Consider the following 23673-nt stretch of genomic DNA (forward strand, 5'->3'; position numbering starts at 1 on the left):
CAAATACAGGATTTATTTGCTTTGCCTTCCAGAGATGAGCTCCATCCCACGTTAGCAGAAACAAAACAGTGCTCTGCTTTTGTGCTTTGAGCTAAAGGATTTTGCCCCTGAAGGATCACTCCGGCATATTTGCACATGTGGCTGTATTGAGGTTGGAGTGCAGTAACTGAAAGAGATAATTTTTTATACCCATAGTTATTTGTAGAGGGCCACCTCTACAAATTCACCAGCAACACCTATTCTGTACTAGCAGAACCAATTCTTTCTCAAGCTGTTGTCACAAAGAAGGTCCGCCCCACAGTAATCTCCAAAAATGCTGTTACTGCACTCTTCCTTTATTTTGATGTCTTCAGCTCTGTTAGCTAACATGTTAATATCCCAAAATGTGTTTTATGATAACAACTTCATGACATTGAAAAGATAAACATATAACAAATTTCTCCAATTGCAAATACTTTACAGAACAAGACTGCTGGATATATATCTCTTTGTAAAATATCCTCTTTTCCTCTTTTTTTCTTTATACTTTCCCACAACAGTAAAATCTTTAGTTTATCTCTTAAATTCAATTAATTTATTTCTACTAAAATGTATATTTTCCACTGTGCTGTCTATCTAAAGATAAAATATCAGCAATCCCTAGTGCAAATTTTAAATTATTTTTATTATAAGCAGTGTGACATCTCACTTACAGAATGTAGAATAGACTATTCTTAGCATAAGTAATGAAGCTTTGTGCTGTTAAACATACATAATAAATGCTCTAACAAAGCATGTTCCTTTGAATAATTTTGGATGTAGGAAACATATTAAAGTTTAACAACTAGTAACAGTAAGGAATAAAATGTACTTATTCACCAACGCAAGTGTAGAACTTGTGCAAATACAGTTGTATAAACTATACCTGTTGTGTGCAGCCACTACAGCAACCTTATTCCACTCGTAGAAATTATCAAATCTGCCAAGAGTTCTGCATTACAAGAGCAACAATAGGCATCCCTGTATGACTTTGCTTTGCTCTTCCTCACTTTCCCTCTTAGTTTAGCAGGAACTCCTTCTGGCCAAAAGCAACGGGTCATTTTGTTGTCACATCTCTTTCATAGAAGCAGAGAGATTTTTCCAGGTGGTTTAGATACAGTAACCTCTGCTGGCCTGTATTTTTTTCTTTCCTTTTATTTTCTTATGCAGGTCTTGCTAAGAATTAGCTTCTTTCTTTAAATGAAGAAATTTCAGTGTAAATCAGTCACAGATTGGAACAATTGTATTGTTCCTACATATATTGTACATGACATTATATTTACTTGAATCTTAAATTATTATTTCCTAAGAAGTTAACAGTGAAAAATAATGGGACTGACATCTTCTTTTAGAATCTAAGACTTTTTAAAAAAGACCGTTTAATTAGTGCTCTACCCAGTGTAGTAAGTATAAGATTGTTCCCTACATTTTTATAATGCTTCCTAGTTTCCAATGAGACCAGTTGGGGGTCAAGTCAGTTCCTAAGTTTGTTGAACCATAGGCATCTCTGTAAATTTGGAAACTGTATATCAGGAAATATGTAAATTGCAGGCCCTGTCATAATGTCACCCTTGATAGCCCAATGGGAAAAGGTAATTATTTAATTCAGTGTTTGGGTGGGGTTTTTTGTGAGAGAGCAACAAATTAAAACAATTAATCCACTTCACTGAACAATGCTTAACACAGCTCAGAGGCTTCAATTAACCACAGTTTAATAAAGGTACTAATCTCTGTTAAATGAAATCCCTCAAAGGCTCACAGTGAACCAATGAATAAGTAGCAATCAGCCAGTCCTGCTAGCAGGGCTGCCTGCTGCAGCAGATAGCTGGAATGTGTTGTGTAATCAAATTCCATGAGATTTACACCTTAAAAAAGAAAGAAAGAAAAAAAGCAAGCAAGAAAGAAACTTTCTGTAGTGAAAGTGGTGGGTTTTTTCCATCACTAGATTTTAATATCCAGCATACTCAGAACTGCATATTCTAAAAATTGACCTTAAAATCCATATTAAAAAGTCAAGTCAAAACAAGAATGAAATTTAAAACAACTTGCCCTTCCTGTGAATACCCTTCTTCATACAGTTTTGTCAGAAGCAGGGCTAAGCACACGGTCTGATTGTTTTCTGTCTCTTTACTATGATTATTCTTTAAATTAGGGATCTCTAATAGACTCAATTTGCATTCTTTAATTCCTTCCAGAATCTTCGGTGGCACTGCAGACTGCATATAACTTACAGTGTTGGAGAGCAGTAATGTTTTTTATCCCAGTTTGCACATGTATACATTTGAGTGGAAGTAGAACTGGAGAACATTGCAAAGTTCAAGGTGATTAATATTAGTGCTGTAATGTTATTTAACAGAAAATATTCAGGCGGTATAAGTTGAATGAAAGTCCCGCTGCTTTCTAAAGTATTTTCAGCTTAATAGATAAGTATAAATACCCATGTCTTCGTACATGGGTAAATTCTGATTGCTGTCATTGGAAATTTCTGTGTAGATCTTATAGCAAGCAGAAGTTAAAAATAAATAAAAATAATAAAAAAACATTAACCATGACTATTATCAATGTCCATATCAACCAATTTGCTGTCCTTTTTGAATGTCTATATCATCCTCTTTGTTTCTATGAACTCAAATTCCAACTTTGATGTCTGGGCACAACCAGACTGTCAGTTTTGCTATTTCTCTCTTACTTCTCAGTGACACTGAGCTCTACCTTAGTCTTTCTGGAATGACAGAGTTGAAATTATAATTCCAATATCAGTGATAGAAATGTGTTACCTTATGTGGTCTGAACCGTGCCCTACATATCAGCTGTGCTTTCTTTCATATATGTTTTTCGCTGTTACTACCAAGTATTGCCATCTGCACAGTAGCTCATTTTCTTGAGCCTAATGGTTGCAACTAAGGTCAGGTATTCATTAAGGAAGCCATCCAGCTTACAAGAGAGAGGAGAAAGGCCTGACAAGCCATTAGATAACACTTTGTAGAAAGTTATTCTACAAAACGTGCCCATTCATGTAAAAATAAATTACAAGATTCAACAAAAAAATAAAACAGTAAAAAAATAAAAACAGGTTAAGATCTACTAAAAGAGAGCTTTTCCTTCTTCCTGTCTTTGTGTTCAAATGTCTTGCTATGGTGCAATAACTATAAGTCTACTAAAATAACTCTCAGACCTCTGCAGATGGATAGCATCATCTGCCTTTATCACAACAGCACATTTCACAGTCCTAGAGAGTGGGGTTATTGTGTGATGAAGGTTCAAACCTTTCACCTAGGGATCAGAGGTTTTTTCCAAATATTCACCTGGTATATTCTTGCTTGCATTTTACTTCTAGATAGAGGTAATGCAGACCTCCTTTTCCCCTGCCTCCCCCCCGCCCCATCCCCCAACCTCACAAGCCCCATTGTGCTTACATGTTATTGTTTGTCTCTCAGATATGGTAGCAATGTGAAAACTGAGGCTTATTTTTCTCAGTTGTGGGCTGCAGGCTGTCAGAATTTCAGTCATGGCACAGTGTGTTGCCCAGTTAGAAGAATTTACAAGGATTTTGCATTTAATGAGGCCCACCTGTGTTCACTATAAAATAATAAACCTTATATTAATTCAAGGATTAGAAATCAAATTGTAGAACTGGCTTAATAGTTTTCTTAAGTCACAGTCAGAATAGGTTGAAAGAATGCCTTTCAGTAAACCTTTCAATCATCAAGCAAAGCTAAATCCATAAATTAAGATAGGATGAAAAAGCCAGTGAAGTATTTTCTATTATATATATTACAAGTCACAATAATGTGTTGATACACATCATGATTAATATGATTAAATTCTGACATAGATAATCTTTAAAGCTATTTAATACACGAGAAATTAAAAATAAAATACTGTTTATGATTTTATATTATTATGTCTTTTGCTTGAAGAGTCCAGATTGAACCAAGTTTCACACTTCCTGAGTCTAACATCTAACTTTTTCAATAGTTCTTTTAAAGCTAGACCCTCAGTTCAGATCACAAAAGAAATACTGAAAGCACCTACTTAAATTATATTATCTGTGATTTTCTTTTGTACTCTGTGATTTAATAAGAATTTCTGTCTCAAAGCTATTCTTTGCCTTCTGCTTTGACCCTGGAAGACATGAAACATAACCTGCATATCTGTTAATTTGATTTTTTGTTATTAAAGAATATCAAGTGTTTACTTTCAGTTTAACCACATATTTAGGACCAAACATTGGGGAGAAAAAAAAAGGCGTAATGGAATCTTGTTCTAAGACCTTTATTACAAGCTTCTTGGGAAGAAAAAGAATAAAAACATGTGCTTTTGTAATCAGAGACCTTTGAGATAATGAATGCATTTACATCTGAGGATACATGATTGTGCTTTACTTTCTTTGCCAATTAAAAAAGTGCACAGCAATTTGCAATCTGAAATTTCACAGACTGTAAGGAAAAGAGGCTTATTATTGTATTTGTGGAGCTACATGATGAAAAAAATCCTGCATCATGTGCTTATCTAGAATAGCATTCAAAAATTAAGTGGTGGAGATATGCACTTTTAATTTTTCCATGAAATGTCCCCTTTTCTGGAACACTGTGGGGTTCTTGGATCACAACATCTGATTCCTTTCAGGGATGAGGGGTATGAGCTGGTAGTACCAGACACAGTCTGGTCAGTTTTGCTTTTTAATTGAAGTCAAGTCAGTACAGACAGTTAGCACAGAGAAAGAAAAAGCTAAGTTTCACTAACAGGAGGAGTAATTAAAATGTGAGCAACAACTGAAGCAGACAATGTGGATGAAAATTATTTTAGTGTAACACAGGTCTTTCAGTTCTCCAGTGTTGTTATGATTCTGACATGAGTCAAAATTATTAGAAAAATAATGAAAATTCCATGGCATAATACTGACTTGTATCCTGACCTTTACAGATTTGTGCATGGTGTGGAATTTTTATCTGCTAAATAATATCTGAAGTCCATAAATATGCCGCTACAACTTGCATGACTGATTTCTACATTGGTGCAGCACTGTAGTTTCCAAAACATCTGATGTGAACCTTTAAAATATATATATATATAATTGCATAATGCCATAAAATAAATGGAGTAGAGATATACTGAAAAACAGAAATAGAAATAGTGTATCTCTTTGAGGGACCTTCTAAGTGCATAGGGACCTATCAGAATTGCTGCACTATGACATTTTAAATATGTTGCATGCATCATTACACAATTACATGTGCTTTGCCCATGACAACATTATGTGTTCAAAACATAGGGAAAGTGCATAAAAGTACAGTTGCACTCAAAATCTATATCAAAGTTTATCTGACCGTGTTTCAAATTGATCATTCATTCAAATGACTGCATAAATACTTATATTTTCAAGATATTTTCACCTGTTTCATTATTAGCTTTGCGAATATGCTATTGATGTTTATATGGGGAAGAAGTATCTATAAGATACTATAAAATTCCTAAGGAATTTGGGAATTTCATTATTAGGTTATACTTTCTGTTTTCCTTATGTATTTATTTCTGGACTGAAATACTACCTGAAACTGACACTTGAAACTTGGATTTTACCTTTTCATAACATCAAATGTCAACAATCTCTGGCTTCTTGACAGAAAAAAAAAAATACTAAATGTACTCCTAAACCACATACTCTTAGACCCTAATCATGCCAAAATATTATATTGCCTAAATCAGTAGGAAATGAAATACTGTAATGTCACACTTCACTGAGATGTTTCTAAAAGAAGTGTAATGCTACTTCAGGGAATGAGTTTCCTTTCTCAGAAACAGGCTTGTAATAGCCTCTTTGGATTTGTTTAGCTATGGAGGAGCTTCGCTAAGGAGTCTGTCCACAGAATATTTTTCATGAGTAAAAGTAGGTTTTTTGTCATTACCCCTCATACAGAAGTTCCTGAAAGTTGTGTGGATGAACATCTCTTGGGCAGCACAGGACTTTCTCAGATATTTTCTATTGTATGACCACAGGTGAAGCAGAGAAGGAGGAAAGGAGTAGATCTGTGCAATGGTGTGCACAGATCCAAACCTTCCAAAATACAATTTGGAAGAATTATTATCTTATGACTACAGGAATCACTGCAATGGCAGGGCAAGCAGTGCTTCCAGCATCTCCCTGGAAATGCATCTTCTCACTTTGTTCTGAACAGATGTAGGCAGGTACAAACAGCATAAACAAAAACAAAAACAAAATAATTACCTTTTGCAATGCAGTATGTGTCTGAATAATTTCCCATATCCGCTTAGTACTAGAAGCCTCTAATTTCTAGCTTTGACATAGAATTGAGCTCAAATGCTTAAAAAACCTGTCTTTGTTTCCTACATCTACTTGCATGCTTGGTGAAAGAAAAATGTGAGCCATAGTCCAAATATCCATTTTGACCTAATCTGCTGAGACATGTTTTTGTTAGCTTTATCTGACATCAGAATCAGGCTTCACTAACTTTACCCAGCTTTGTTTCAAGTAGTATGTGACTGGCACCACTTACTAAACTTCTAGCTAAAGAAGTATATTTGATTTCACTTCAATTACATCGCTGTAATAAAAGGCTACAACAGATCTAGCTGTAAATGTCCTTGTTCATTAAAGGATTTGGACTAAATGACCTTTAAAGGTCCCTTCCAACTCTAACAAATCTATGATCATATAATAAAAAATAATACCTGTAGTGAACAAAATTTGGACCTGCTGTTTAAACTCTCATTTGAATAGCAAATTAGAGTGATATTATAACTTCATTCAGAATATATTCACTACATATTACAAGAACATAAATAAGCAAGCTAATACAAAAATCTTTCAGTTTTGCTGTCAGTACCATTATTTAGCTATTACACTGTAAATGACACTGAGCTTGGCAGTTGCCTAAAATATCTCTTCCTTGATATTTCCGAGGGCAAGGGAGGTTTGGTGCTTGAGCTTCCCACATAATATATAGATCTCTCCAAAAGTAATGCCTCCTATTTGTTTCCACAGAAACTATGATAGATACAGAGAGCACAATGTGATAGAGCATATTCTCATCTAGAGAACATAATTTGTCAATGTAGGCATAACCATTAGCTATGCATGTTTGGCAGTAAAGAGCAAGAGCCTTCATGTCACACTCATAAAAATCTACACCAGTGAATGTGATCTGTTGTCATTATCATCACTGCTGAAATGCACCACCAGTGAATGTGATCTTTTATCAGTATCATCACTGCTGAAATGCACCACCAGTGAATGTGATCTGTTGTCAGTATCATCCCTGCTGAAATGCACCACCCACCACCTCACTGTGCTCACATTCACTGTTTGGGCTCTATAAATGTTTGGTATGCATCAGCATACATTAGTCTTTTCCATGTGGTTCTACACTTTTGCTTTACATGAGCTTACATGTCAGATGTCATTATGTCAGAGTGCCCTTCTGCTGCCATCTGTCACATGGCAACAATACAGGATACTGGCAGGAAGGTTCAGCCTCTACTGTCAGGCCACCAACATCCACCTCTGATGTCATGGGCTGACATAATGAAATGAAAGTCATTACTTCTGGGGCATCCCTTGTACAAGCAAAAAAAAAAAAAAAAAAAAAAAAAAAGCAGGTTATAAAACAGGAAATTAGCATCTGTTCCATTTAATCCCCATATTTTGGGTAATAAATTTGTCAACTTCAAAGGAAAGGTCAAGGAGCAGACTCTCCTTTTCCAGCACCTTGAATCTGGAGCCATGATAGTTACAAGAACAGCTTAGAAATCCTGGCTGAAGTTTTAGCAAAATCTGGGTAGAAAATTCTCCATCTGGCACACTGGGAACCATAGTTCAGCCCCCAGACTTAGGGTCACTCTGTTTGATGTTCTAAGAGATTTCCAATATTGACGCTAATCATCAATTTCCATGCATGCAAGGCACAAATATCACATGTTTCCACAAGATTTTAGCTAATATCAAGGAAAATCTGAAAACTGAACAACCACTGTTTGTAATGCATTGCGTCCACACCACAGTAGAGGACTAGTGACATGAAGATGATAAACTCCATGAGTTCTGCCACGCTGTTCTTCAGACAAGACTTGAATTAAGTAAGAGCCAGACTTCAGTGAATCAGAGTAAACCACAGTTTGTTGGTCACTGCTGGTCACAGTAAGGGCTTCAGTGAACATCTGTGCTGAGCTCTGTAGACATTCCTGCCGTCTGGCACTGTCTGCTGCACACTAGCATTTTGCAGTCTGAAGTTGATTCAGAGTGTGTTTCTGGTTTCTTACCCACATGCAGTTCATACACATGGAGATGATGATTCTTTTTTTAACTAGTGCTAGAAATAGATGTGAGGAAACTATAAGACTGCTGTCATTAAAAGAAGGCACATCATTAATTGTTGTGGTTCATGAAATTTTTGGCCCTTTTTCCTTCACGGTGATTGGCTGATGTAAACGCAATCTTTGAAGAATTACGATACCCTGTTTGTGAACCAGTCATCTATAATTATCTCTCCCACATTCTTCTATCCCACTCTCTCCAGTAGCATTCATTTCCTTCAGTAGCTGTTTACAGCTTTTAGTTAATTAAGAAAATCTTCACAAATAGCTTTACAACGCTATTAACAGACATTCAGAAAAATAAAGACAGATATTGTATTAAGGGGGGGGGGGGGGGGGGGAGATAAAGGATGTTACTGTCCAGGAAAGTCATCTGCTATGAGGAGGTTTCTTTCATTTTATGCTTTGGAGCTCTAGTGTACTCTTCTATCTCACTGGAGCCTAATATTACATAATGTTTAAAATATCCAGCTATTTGTACTTGCTATTTCTGAAATGTATCTCTGCTAGTTTCTTTCCTTGCAGAAATCCGTCCTGCTACATCTCCAATGAACTATCATGCATAGCAGTGCAAAAATCTGCAAGAATGAGCAACATGGACAAACAGTCCCAGATTATGTGTAACAACCTTGAATAGCTCAGAAAATGTCACATTAATTTAGTACGGCTCAGAAATAACCTACAGGCTTTGTTTTCTCTTTAAAATGAAGACTGCTTGATCACATTTCCATTGGAGAACCTTAAAAAAAATCTCATAAATATCAACCTGAAAGGATTCCATAGTATTTTATCCTTAGTTTACATGACTTGTTGGTGTATCTGATTGTTCTACTTATACTAAATATTCATCTTTGTAATTTTCCCTGTGGCTGAGAAGAGCTACGGTTACAAAGTCTTGACATAAAGAGTGTGTGTTTCCAGATGTCTCTCAGCTGCAATTGAAGTCCACTTAAAATTATTAGATCAAAGAGGTAATAGGATTTAGACTGTATTGTTAAATCTTCCTATGTGATTTGAGACTGGTTCATTTTTTTATAAGTTAATAATACAAATTCCATTTTAACGTATTTGCTTAGTGGCATGACGTAATCAGAAATCATTACATGTTTCATTCCAGTAATTGCAGCTTGAGCAGTCTGATTATCAGCCAATGAAAGCAAAGTGATATTAGTTTATTCTGCACCAGACAAGTGACATTATTGTGTCTGAATAGTAAGGGCTCATATAAAACAAAATCAGTGTAAAGTTACACATAATTCCAAAATGCTAACAAAAAGCAGAGTTAAGAACTGCCACCTATTATTCAGCTTAAGAAAAATCACTGCCTCACCAGAGTATGCTGCCATGGTGAGAGGTGCTTCTCCTTGTATTTTTTGTCTGTGTCCTTTTCATGATTGTTTGGGCAAGGTGCTTGCATGTCTTTTCTTGCTGCCAGCAGCCCATATCTTAGTTCCTCACGGAATCACTGAAGGGCTTGGGTTAGGTAGTTTTAAGACGATCCAGTTCCAACCTCCTACAATGGACAGGGCTGCCACCCACCAGCCCAGGCTGCCCAAGGCCCCATCCAGCCTGGCTTTGAACACCCCCAGGGATGGGTCATCACAGCTTATCTGGGCACTTGTGCCAGTGCCTTACTACATTCATTGTATTTCCTTCCCTTATCTAGCCTAAACCTACCCTCTTTAGCTGAGAACCATTTCCATTTGTCCTGTCTCCCTTGTAAAGAATTCCACTCCACCTTTTCTGGAGACCCCATTTAAATAATGGAAAGCCACCATAAGTTTTCCTCAGATTCTTCTGTTCTCTGCATAGGCTGAACAGACCCAGCTTTCTCAGCTTCTTTTCATAGGAGGGATGCTTCAGCCCTCTGATTATCTTTGTGGTCCTCCTCTGGACCCTCTCTAACAGGTCCCTATATTTTTTATGCTGTGGGTCCTAGACCACAAGTCAGGTCTCGGGAGAGCAGAGAAGAAAGGAAAAGTCATCTCTCTTGAGCTGGTAGCTATGCTACCCAAAATATATGCAGCCCGAAATATAGTTGGGTTTTGGGGCTGCAAGCACACGTTGTCAGCTCATACCGAGCTTTTCATTCAGAGGTAGCCCCCTGTCCACTCCCATAGGGCTGCTCTCTGCCCACTCATGCTGCAACAAGAAGAGTTAATCGATAGCGTGATGTAGAGGAGGCAGCATCACACTGTTCTTGGGTTGGTGAGTGAAGGTGGTTGTAAATAAAATGACTGTGAGGGAATACCTAGATATGAGGATCTCTAGGAGAAGAGAAGAGGGCAGTGAGGAAGCAAAGAAGACCATAGAGATAAGTATGTTATTCTGTCCAAAAGGCTGTTTTGCTTTCTGAGTGTTTTCCCTACCTCTTTCAGGAAACTGACTGAATTTTTCACTTCTCAGCTAAGGGAATCTTCCTCTCAATAACATGAGAAAATCAGGGCTTTGGCTCAGCAGAGCAGGATACAGCCAGAAGAGCTAATCAGCAGTGTTGTCTCATCTCTTGTTTTACATAATTGGCTTTTCTCCTGTTCCATTTCTCCAAAATTGTGTTTGGAGGAAAGCCAGAGGGTGATGAAACCAGAACCTACACCGAGGCATTCTAGCGAAGATTTCCTGTAGGGATGCGTTGTGCAGGAGCATAGGAGAGACTTGAAAATTGTTGCAGGGCTGAAAGATTGTATGAAATGCAAGCAGTGGCATAATTTGGACCTTATGAATGTCTGGGCTTGGGGAATATGGAATCCCCATTTCTTTAGGCCTTATACAATTATGTACAATTTAATTGCTTCTTCATGTCAGCTCCCATATAGTGGCTACAAATACTGCCCACTCACTATATGTGAAAAGCAGTCAATATTGTAGCTGTCATGTATTTGTAATGTACAATGAGCACTTCAGAAATCAAGAATGATTAGTTCAGATCAAAATTAGATTCAGCACAAAACTACTACATGTGCACTTTAAAGTCCTGTGTTTTCATTACAGAGCTGTATGATCTGTCCTGATACAAAGGTTATTCTCTTTCCTTAACTTGATAAGTTAGTAACAGTGTTACACTTTTCTGAAGGACGGCAAAAAAAATTGCTGGATTAAAAGATAATCTGGCATGTGTTGAACTGGCATAAAAATATTCTCTGTATATTTCACTTTCCAATTATATCTGTGTACCTACAGACTACTGTGATGCCATTTTTTATTACGATATGTTAGTCTGTGTTTCAAAGAAATTAGAGTTGAATATATAGATCTTTTCTGCTGGATTTTAATTTAAACAATTTGATCTTTATAGATCTTTCTACAGTTACTGTTATGAATTCTATGCCACACTGCAATGAAATATGAAATACTGAGGTTATGCTAGATACTTCTTTGGAAACATTAACTTAGTAATCACAGTGGTGGCTGAGAAAACTGTATGTTTTTAATACATACCGTTTCTAAAGGGGTAAATACCAAGACAGTGAATGTCCACATAGCACATTATCAGTATGTAGTTTACCATTTTTACATGGTTGTTCTTTCCAGAAGGAAGGATATTGAAATATATTTGGAGAATGAAAGCAAGGATAGTAAAAGATAATAAATGGCTTCCATGAGACAAAATATTTCACAACTGCTGCATCTGTAGGGGGAAAGGAAAAAAAGGAAAAAGAAAAAAGAAAAAGAAAAAGAAAAAGGAAAAGAAAAAGAAAGAAAAAGAAAAAGAAAAAGAAAAAAAGGAGTTTTCTTGAAAACTATGACTGGCATGAAGAGGATAGATGAGCATTTCCTTTCAAAAGGAAGGGAACAATTCCACCTACAGCAGAGAAAAGGGCTATATAGGTGGTGAAAGTTAAGTCAGTAGATTTGTGTGCCCACAAAGCAACTAGAACACATAGAAACCATAATAATGCAAGAATTAGTTACTAACTTAGAGATTCATAGGAAAAGTGTTACATACGTTCACCAAGATCTTGTTTAGGGCACTTCCAGATCACATAGCAGTGGGCCAAGGAAACCCACTATCTGATCCATTTGGACTGCTATTGCTTAAAAATATTTATTTATTTAAATAATTTTATCCTCATGACAAATTTGTTAAAATTTTAAGTATTTTTTCCAAAGGAACATCAAAATGAAGTCAATAGGCTTAATTCTTTTGTCTAGATGCCAGTACCCATAGGAAGACAATGGGGAACATTTTAAATGTACTCTTTATAGAATACCCTTCATTTTAAATAGTGTTTCACTAGAATTTCCCGTTTGAACATCCATGGACTTCCATGGTCTTGAAGAAGTCTGTGAGAGCTTGGATATCTACACCAGTTCTTGGATCTAAGCATTCTCTCTGGGTATTTTTGAAGGATATTTTATCTTCCCACTTACTTATCCAATAGCATGATAATGATGTTCAATCACATATGCTTGGTATATATAATATTTTTAAAATACACAAAGTACAAGTATATATTTGCTAGCAGAGATGTACACTTTTCTATTAACTTCTGCTAAGAATGTCAGATAGAATGCTTAAACTTATGATCTACTAGATGAAAAGTTCCTGATAACTGTTTCTTCTAAGTACAGTATAAAAGTTAAATCTAGTAAATAATGAAAAAGTTCAGTTCTGTAACATCAGTCTGTAGTAATAAATGACTGCATTCTATGTCCTCCCACTTTGTACTGAATACTGCTTGATTTTCAAGACAGTTCAGTGTTGTTCGTGGAACAACTCTGGTGATAAAATGTTTGTAGAATCACAAGAACAAATTACATATAAATGTAACTGTGTTGATCTAAGAATTAATAGTCAGCCTGTGAGATGCCGCTAGTAGTAAACATGTTCTAGAAACAAAAACATTTTGTGCAATCTAATGATACACATAGCTTATTATGCAGAGAGGTCAAATTATAATACTTCAAGCTAGACACAGAACTGGTTATATTGCTTATATTTGAGATGAGGGGTGTAACTTGACTTGAGTACAGCTAGAAACAAGTCTGTGTTGAAGCACTGCCATACTTTCCACTAACCTAGCTATAAAAGTTTACTGATAAAACGTCCTCACTCAGAGACAGCGAGATTTCCAAAAGTACCTTTTTAATTAAAGTACACTAATCACATTAGCTTGCAATAGCACTTCAGTCACCATATGCTCCTTCAAATACTGTCTGTAATTGATTTCAGTAATACTCCACTGCCTGTCCAGCTGCTCTGCCCCACTGAGAGGTAGAGAAAAGCTTGCTACAATTCTCTTGCTCCAAACCTGTTTTATAACCTGGTTATTTGGAAATCAAGAAAGCTGAGAAGCAGAGGGTTAGAACTCACCCCATTTCTGCCCTACTGGAAAAAAACAAACAAACAAACAAACAAAAAACAGCAAAGACATCTAAAATTACAGAGTCACAGAACTGAAGGGCTTGGAAGGGACTTCTAGAGATCAAGTCCAACCACCCAGCTAAAGCAAATTGCCTATACTAAGTTGCACGGGAAAGTGTCCAGGTGGGTTTTTCCTGCAGAAAAAGTGACTCCACAAACCCTGTGAGCATCCTATTCCAGTGCTCTGTCACGCACAATAAACAATTTCTTCCTCATGTTTGTATGGAACATCCTGTGTTCCAATTTCTGCCCACTGCCTCTTGTCCTATTGCTGCATGATGCCAAAAAGTCTGCCCCAATTGACTTGATTCCTTCACTTTAGATGTTTATAAGCAGTGATGAGATCCCCTCTCAGCCTTCTCTATTCCAGAATAAACAGTCTCAGATCTCTCAGCCTTTCCTTGTACAGGAGATACTCCAGACTCTCAGTCATCTTTGTTGCCCTCTCCTCTACTCTCCAATATTTTCTGAACTGAGGAGCCCAGAACTGGACACAGCATTCCAGATGTGGCCTCACCAGGGCAGAGCAGAGAGTACACTTTTTTAAAGTAGCTTTAATTCAGAAGTCAGCAGTTAAGCATTCCGGCTACAACACATGGTAAATATGCTAGAATTTATTTTCCTGAAAAAGTTATATTGTTTTCATTTCTAATATTTGTTCTCCTGCATAAGAAGTCCATACTGAACTCACTGCTACCTACTACTTCAGAGTTTGTCTCACTTATAGTGATCTGTGTTGAATATGTTAACGATGTGTAAATTTGCAGAATGTGAAGCATCCACTTCTCTAAAAGTGTTGTCCATATTATAGGTTGCAACATATAAGAAAATATACTATCTTTGCTTTACATAACCTGTCTTTGCTTGTTGTTTGTTGTTTTACTTCCCATTAAAATACTTGTGTTTCTATTGTATTAGTATTCTCATTACCAAAGAGAATTATAATAAGCATCTTTAGAAGCACCATGTCAAATAGTTGTACTTTTCTGCAATGGCATATACTGACAGCATCCTATAAATGGTTCCACTGAGTGATATATGCAAATAAATTCCTTGTGTTAACTTCTAAAGAGAAGATGTGTCTTCTATCCCTAGCATTTCACTTTGTTGTCTGATTTGAATTTCTAATCAGTTATCTAAATTATCTGAAGTCTCTTCTCCCCTCTTGTTTTCTCTATCCTCCCAACCAAACCCAACTCCTTTGCGTTAAAATGCTAGCAGTCTTTTTCTGCTGAGTCCCCGGTTACATTCTCTACCTCATTGAGCTGCTTATGACCTGTGTTCCTGACGCTGCAACTTCCTCTGCCTTTTCCATTCTACACAGACCATCTCTGATCTGATTCTGTGCTCAAGAGACCATCCAGGGTGTGCTTGGAAGCATTTCATACTCAGTTGCTCAATGAATTGCAGCAGTATTACTCATGGATCGTAGTTTCATTGGAACAGAATATGTCTATGTGCATAGGATGTTCCAAAAGCAATGTCTTCTACTTGTTTCCATGGAATCAATGGCAGATACAAAGAGCACAATAACAATTTGATAGAGCTGATTATCAGCTACAAAACATCATTTTTCAACGTGTTTCAAATTCTAAGCTTATACCACTGTGCATCTACTCATCTTCAACCATCCTGGGTTCACAAGAGCTCCTGTAGGATATTTTAACGCTTGTATCTATCTGTGCAGTAGGTGGACAGCTTGTTTTATATGCATGAAATGGAAATCTCACTGAAAAGGAGAGGAGGACATGTATCCATATGTAGAAGTAGAGAGGAATTCTTCCAAACTTACAGGGGAAAAAAAAGTAAAAATACTGTTTTTTGTTTAATGCTTGAAATAGTCATTGAATTAAATGTATAATTACTTATTAAAAAAAAAAAACAAAAACAAAACCCTAAATGCTTTTCATATGAAAATGCTTTTCAGGTTTGATATCACATGGGTACTCACAGGCATTCAATCACATGGGTCATTCAATTAATCCCTAAATTTTCAGATGTTCAAGTTGCATTTTATATTACTGATTTTTAATTAAGCTGAAAGCAGTGCTTGTCTCTGAGAAACAAAGATTTGTGCTTATAACTTTCTGAAAAGTTATGTTTATTACAGTACAGCAAATGTGGTGAGAAACAGCGACAAACCCCGGCTTCTTTGGAAGAATGCCACTGTTGATTAATCATAATATATTTCAGCTGTGTATGGATTTCTGGGTTGCCCTGTAAACACACTGCTTTCATTCTTTGGAGATTAACAGTCTCTCTTGTGTGCTCAGGTTCCCTCTAGTTTTAGTACACTGTTTCTTTTGAAGGATTTATTTTCCCAGTTTGAACTTTAAGGACTCAGAGCACCTTATCACACTTTCATAAGCTTGCTTCCTGAGGGGGAACAACAAGGGGAAAAAAGCCTGTCACAGCTTGTGCCAGTCAAATCCAAGCACTCGGGGGATTTGTTTTTCTTTTGGCGTCAGATCAGATGTTCAAATGAAGGGGTGTTTTGGGGCTGCGAGCGCATGTCCACCAGACCCTTAACAAGGCTAATCCCACAGCAGCACATTGCAAGCTGCTCATGGGCACAAGGGCTCTGCTCTGCTGCCATCCCTGTAGACAGGCTGAATGCCTTGCTCAGGGAGCAAACGCCAAAGTCTTGTTAGCAATGACCAGCAGCAGTGAAATGTCGACAGCAGAGTTTGCTCTGGGATAGACTTAGACACCAAGCGTGATGACCAGGTAAAAAAAGAGTATCTTTGTGGGATTTTACAGATAGCTGACAGAGGTATTTTGTTGAGAGATTCGAGCTACAAGTAAACTAAATCTGAGTAGAAGTGTGGCATGTACTTCAGGAATTCAGTGTGGACTTTAAATTGTTTTATGAATTAATGTTGAAGGCGTGCTTGGGAAAAAAAAAAAAAAACCAACAAAAAAAACCAGGAGATGACCTTTTTATTCTACTTTTATTGCAGTTATATTTCTAAACTTTTTACTGCTTTACTAATTCAAATGATAAACCAGAGTTTAATGTAGACCGTTTGGTAATTATCTTGTTAATTTCCTCAAATTATTGTAATTCCTCTTTGAAATCCCTACTGCAAGTGACAAAATTTATTATACCTCTAAGTCTTGTACATTGCAAATGTTCTCCATGACAGAACAAAAACTGACATGGAGCAGTAAAAATAGATTCTTTCTTTTTAGTTTGAAATAACTTCAAAATGAGAAAATCATATATTGGTATGCTTTATCTGTCAGGTAGGATGGTACATTCTTTGAAATCTAAAACTGAAGTCTTTTTACCTCTATATGAAAAAAGGATTTTTTTAATCAGGCTATTATTTTTTAGTTTTATGTTTGAAGAAATGTGATGAAGATTCCAATTATTATGTTTGGCAGGTATGGGTTTCCTTCTTACATAGACAGAGAGTATGAAAGAGTACAACTCTTACCTTTCTGGAAATACTTTTGATGTTTAAATGAATTGAGTTAGGGGTCATCTTTTAAAATGATGCTTTAGACCTGTGTAGCAAGTAAATTCACCAAGGTAAACTGCAGAGAAAGTTATTAAATTAATACGTTTAATGAAGGCCATTTCCAGGGAGTCTTTGCAACATGGATGAGAATAATGGTGTAGAAGTTCCACTTTGGGATGTCAGGAAGAAAAGTTAGCAAAAAGCCTGTTCATTCTTTCTAGAGAAGATGAAGGATGTCATAAACACATAGTGGTAAAACAAACATGCAATAAACTAAGTTGGCCTTAGTCAATAAGTGTCCTTTTCTCATCAAGTTACTATATACGTGCAACACAGGAGATTCGTAAGTACGCAGTTTCTTAGCATTGCCCTCCTAGAGCAGTATAGAACACTTGTGTACTCTAGAAACTGAGACTAAGAGATTCCAAGAATAGATGGTACATACTGGAAAGAATGTAATTTCAGTTGTTAGAATTACACTGCTTGAGTAATAATTGTAACTTCCTTTTTTCTACGCAACACACAGTAAAATACACAATATAATAAGAAAAACCATAGTTTTCCCACATAGCTTCAGATGTTCTGCATTAAGAGGATCAAATGAAGTTCTTGAAGTCCGTATTGAATGTCTTGACAAATCTAAAAAATTAGTTTTTAAGAAGCCTTTCCTTGCCTGAAAAGGCCATCAGGTTGAAAAAATGTTCAATACAGTATACGGTGTTGTGATTATTAGTAGTACTAAAGGTTTGCCAGTGATTAGAAGTTATAATTTTGAAATTCAAGGTAATCTTCCCTTTGCATACTATGACTTTTTAGAGGTGTCTACATTCCTTGCAAAACATGAAGTGGAGCAGATTTTTCAAATAAAAATGTGAGTTGAGAGAAGATAAAATGTTGGTAAATAACATGAGTAATCAAATTTTTATGCACCGTGAGTGAGGCATAATGAATGTAGTTATGAATTGTTAGTATGGTACTTTATACTACTGTTTTAATTGACTCCAGGAAATTTCCACTGTTCACAGGGATTTCCAAAAATCCCAGAAACACAAGCTTCTGCCTTTAAAAATGATAGTAGGCTACAAAGCTATCTAACAAAAAGACATTACATAGTAGGTGTGGAATTTTATAAAGTCTGTTTCATATTTTATTTTTTCACAAAAGCAAGGTGATCAGATTTCATTTAAATGATCTCATTTCACTTTACTTAATTCTCAAGTGGCTTTTTCATAGTTCCTCTAGTTTTGTTAATGCTTTGCAGTTAAATAGGTAATTTTGTTATTTTAATATCTTTTATAAAACCTACTTTTTTGTAATAAATTTTTAAAGGAAAATTTCAGTGTATCTGCTTGTCAAAAGAAATAATTTATCAATGAAGACTGAGCTGAGAGAAATTATTTAATTTCCTGAGAGTATCTGGGCAAGATCAGGAAGTGGAATTAACTGTCATAGTTGCATTTAACTTAGTTTCATAACTTACACAGACAGGTCATCTGACACTTAATGTGTTCTCTTACTTTATCAGAGCTTTTTTGTATTGTGTTTTGGAAATGAATCTCTTTTGTTGTTTTTTGGGTGTTTTGTGTAGTTTTATCTAAAAATTACAAAGTAGTCATGGTGCTATCAATTTTATTTTGAGATTTTTCTCTAGTTTCTGGGATTCTTTTTTATTTGAGTAGTGTCATTATATTTACAAAGTCTTTTTGATAAACAGCTGTGATTGTCTCTCCTGTGCAGAAAGATAATAATAATTTACAGTTTGAAGTAATTCTTCTCAGGTGGCTGCCTTTATGAGAATATAATTGACAGCATAAAAGTCAAATGGCTAGTGAAAAAAAAAAATGAAAAAAAAATAAATTAAGACCTTCTATTGAGTGCTGTAGAGAAGGAAACCACAAGTTTAATAGAAAATGTTTACCCTGTGCAACTCATGTACTGCATTAATGCAAAGTCAGTAAGCTTTTCTTCTATGTTTTACATTCTTTCTTCAAAGGTACTGTAAGCCGTGTTTAGCAAACAGAACTTAATGCATTTTCTTTCCCTTTTTTAGGCACAGAAATCATGGATAGAAAGAGCTTTCTACAAGAGAGAATGTGTTCATATCATACCCAGCACCAAAGACCCCCATAGGTAATTACATGATACTTGCAAGAAAATGAAGCTGATTACAAGGGAGTATCTTACATATGCACATGTATATATATGTAGATAAAAATAGTTTGTAATGCCATATTTAATCATAATTGGTTGAATTACAGATGTGGATTTCTATGAGCACTGTTCCTTTACATTTCAAAACATACTTCATCAATAAGAGACATGGAAGGTCATTGGTGTCTGTGTTTAATTTAGAAACATAGAATCATCAAGGTTGGAAAAGACCTCTAAGATTATCCAGCTGGTGGATAGCACCAGGATTTCCCACTAAACCACGTCCTTCAGTGCAATGTCTAAATGTTCCTTGAGCACCTCCAGGGTCAGTGACTCCAGCACCTTCCTGGGCAGCCCATTCCAGCACTCAACCACTTCCACAGAGAAGAATTACTTCCTCCAACCTGAATTTTGCTGGCCTAATGAATTCAACCTAATGTGTCTGAGGACACAGAAAATGTTATTGAAATATATGATAATGCAAACAAAATATAGAAAGAAATCTTAGTATCTGTACTGTATTGGTTTGGGATAGCAAAAATGAGGTCAGCAGAGTTGAAAGGTTTTTGAAGGGGAAGATGTATAGGCTGTTTATTATGTCTTGCTTATATATATGCATATGGAAATAGATTTCTGCTTGTTTGATATCATAGGTGTTGCTGTGGGCGTCTAATAGGTCAACATGTTGGACTGACTCCGAGTATCTCCGTTATCCAAAATGAGAAAAATGAAAGCAGGCTTACTCGCAATGACATCCAGTCAGAGAAGTGGTCCATCAGCAAGCACACGCAGCTCAGCCCAACGGACGCTTTTGGAACCATTGAGTTCCAGGGAGGAGGCCACTCCAATAAAGCCATGGTAATCATGATTTTCTCTTAGATAAATAATGTTACAAGCTAGTTGCCAGGGGGGGGGGGGGGGGGGGGAGAAGAAAAGAAAAAGACCAAAAAAAAACCCAAAAAAGATAAACATTCCAGAATAATCAACAGCATTCTTTCTTAATTTAATTTTGAATTATTTAGTGTAAAAATGTACAATACATAATTACATATTGTGTTCCAAAGAACTCGTGAACAGAAGGAAATGTAAAAGCTATAGGGCAGCATAGAAGGGGCTACTTTTGTAATAACCAAGGACATGCTAACGTGCAATTATCTAAATTTTCTTTCAGTAGCCCCCTATCTCTCTTTTTCTGAATAGTATTAGAATTCAGCTGTGGCTTCCCTTCGCTGGGTGTGTCTGCAAGGCTGACAAATTTGAAATAGATCTCCAGAGAATTCCTCCAATCATAGGTTGAAGGACAGACCAGTTAGATTTACTTGCTTATCTTCCAGTGAAATAAGAGGCCTACCAGTGTGTAAGCAAAGAACTGAGACAATACTTGTATTGCTCCAGATTTACTTGATCCAGGAAGTCTGTATTATGATTCATTCCTAATACAATGTTATGAAGCAATACCAAAGTGTGTTAATCTGAATGCATTTTTCCATTAAGTGAGAGAAGTTTGCAGTACCCACACTAACCTATGCATGTATTTCTACATAGCATTACATAAAAAGAAGAATGTATCTGGCTATAGCTAAACTGTAGTTCCTGTGGCCTTAGGAATTGAAAGCAAGCCTGTATCCAGCATGCTGTGGCTAAGACACTGCTTTGGGCAGCTGTGAGCATGGAGCCAGAATCCACAGGTGCTCTCCAGAATAACCTGCCCAGGAACCTAGTGCTGTCTTCTTTTCCTGCATACTACCTTGTCGGACTCTCAGGACTGTTGTACTACTAGAAGGATTAGAGATGATGGCAGGCTCAGTACTGCACTATGATGAGTCTGGTGTTTTGCTCAGTTGTGTATGTGGTGGATAGAGGTGGAAATATTTGGATGATTGATTCCGTTCATCCAGATGGATGAACTCTAATGTTCAAAACCAGAAAACACTGTTGACCCAAGAAATTAACAGCAAATTAGGTCATTTCCTTGCAAATATCATAGACACCCTATGTTCAGTAGATAACTAATCACCTAAAAATCTGCAAGGTGGTTGCTCAAAGAGAATATGATTCATCATATAACATTTAGACTGAACAAAATTGACACCCTCCTTGGCACCAATATGAAACAAACTATGTTGTTGGATCTTCTAAGGACTGTGATTAAAACAGAATGCTTTTCAACAAAACTGAGATAGATTCAGAGAAGTAGTTACCATCATGCTATTATCTGTATATGATTACATTAAGCTCTTTCTGAGAAAGAATTATCAGTAGAGCTTTCTGAGTGATATACTTGAAGAGCTCTTCAAAGCAGTGAACTGCCCAAGGCATTTGAGGCAGCTGTGTACTAATTTGGAGTTTAGGGAAAGTGTAGACTTTAATTGCATTACAAGATCTCTGGTCTTCTCAGTTGGGACTATGTTACCATAAGGGAACAGGAGTTGTTTCAAACTCAGATGAATGTATGAATGTATGTGAAATAAAACTAAGTCAACATGAACAACAGAAAAACCTTGACACAGAGCACAGTCAGGACTGCAAACAAAAATAATACCATGAAGTATTTAGAAAAGAGGAGACAAAAGTAGTTTAAAAATCACAGAGATCTAAATAGTTTTTAAAAAATCAAGGAAAAATATAGATGAAACATTTACTGCTTGAAAAACTGTGGTTTTATCTTAATAGTTCTGGAATCAGGAAGATGGTTGTATCTGTGATACATTCATTAAACCTCACCTGAAGTGTAGGAACAAAATTATTCACTAATTAAATATCTCTTCAAAAGCTCCAAAAATCCAATCATTCTGCTACTAGGAAAAGTGCTTCAAATTTAGCATTTCTCTAAAAATCTCTGAAAGGGTGTCTCATTTGATTAACATTAGTGATACCTAAAGCACAAAAAAGGAGGAATGCAAGACTTTAATGGCATGTTTTTTAAACAAGTAACAACAATGAATAACAACTAATTGGATAATAATTATAATATTAACAATATTAATATTAATAAAAATCAATCTTTGCATATAATAGTGTGTTTCTCACTAAAAATAGTGCTAAGGTGTCTTTATTATCATACTTCCAGTACTCCACATTATTGCAGAGTAGATTTTAGTCAAATCTGGCTAAGTAGGTGTTGCAGTTTTATTAACAAAAGATAAATGAAACTTCTGTCTCTGAATTTGCTGGACACAAGATCTTTCCCATAATAAGCAACAAACTTACCAAAAAATGTTTTCTCTTTCCATATTTTAAAACCCAAGTGCAGCAAGCATGGAACATAAATCAAGTGGAGGAGGGAGGGAGAGAGGGAAGGATTGGACGCAGAACGTGAAAAATAAATCTTTGTTCTTTTCTAAAATTAGACTACTTAATTATTTTCTAATTACTGGATATCAAATATTGCTATAGTATAAAAGCTATTTTTCATAATAGTCATGTTAAGAAGTAGGTTAATTATATGCCTGTTGCCTAAAAGAATAAACTTATAAATCAGCAAGATTTAGCAAGATAACTAAGATCAAGCAAAGCCTTGGGGAAGAACTTTTATTTATTTTAGTTCCTGAAATGGATGCCTATGCCTAAAATTTTTAAGTGTGATAAACACAGAACAGAAGCACACCATCTTGTTGTGCATGAAGGGCAAATCTAGTAGCTTTTTCGGAATCAAGACTACAAGAAATGAGATGGCATTTTGTAACAGAACCAACTGTGACCTCAAATTTGTAATTGGGAACTAGTACTTAGTACAGAACAGATCAGTAGATATTAGACCAACAGATGGTTATTTCCTCCACTGAAAATAATAAAATTAGATTTTATAGTGACTCTTGTTAAAGATGTGTAAAAAGCACATTAATAGCCATGAGTGTTGTGAAAATGTAGAGATAATCCTTTAAATCATATAACTCACTGAAAAAAAAAAAAAAAAGAGCGGCATTCTTTTTTGTTGTTGTTTGGGGGTTTTTTGTTGTTGTTTGGGGGTTTTTTGTTGTTTTTTTTTAATTATTGTTTTTGTTACAGTGAATCTATATTCAAAGGGTGTTTAACAGAAATCAAAAGAATGTGTCATAGATGAAGAAAAATGGAGAACATCACAGAAAGGACATGTAAATCAATGATGTTCCTTCCACAGGATGCTTAACGGAACTTAGAGAAGGCCTTCAGATGTTAGGGAGAAAATTAACTTACAGGGAACCAGTCTGATTTTGACCTAAGTTACAGTTTTGCTGTTGAATTTAGTGAGAATATGGTCAGACATTTTCTGTGAAAGTTACACTTGGAGGGATCAATCTTTAGCTTGTAGAACTATGCAGTGGTGAAATCTTGTCTGAGACAAGGGAAGTATCCACCCAG

At 36.0% G+C, this 23673-nt stretch overlaps 1 protein-coding gene across 18 annotated transcripts in view; it reads left to right on the plus strand.

Annotated features, from left to right (window-relative positions):
* Window positions 1-23673, plus strand: part of TRPM3 (transient receptor potential cation channel subfamily M member 3) — a 399190-nt gene that overhangs the window by 258288 nt on the left and 117229 nt on the right. For 16 of the 18 annotated variants that reach the window (XM_085529722.1, XM_085529723.1, XM_015849141.3 and 13 more), the window contains exons 2-3: window positions 19232-19311; window positions 19986-20190. In XM_085529722.1, the coding sequence (XP_085385848.1) occupies window positions 19232-19311; window positions 19986-20190 (285 nt within the window). Of the gene's footprint in view, window positions 1-16229; window positions 16445-19231; window positions 19312-19985; window positions 20191-23673 lie in introns of those variants that run through there. The other 2 variants (XM_085529726.1, XM_085529725.1) reach the window with 2 other exon arrangements.

This window comes from Coturnix japonica, chromosome Z (genome assembly GCF_054131305.1).
Source record: "Coturnix japonica strain WE chromosome Z, WE-NBRP24, whole genome shotgun sequence".
NCBI classification, from domain to species: domain Eukaryota; kingdom Metazoa; phylum Chordata; class Aves; order Galliformes; family Phasianidae; genus Coturnix; species Coturnix japonica.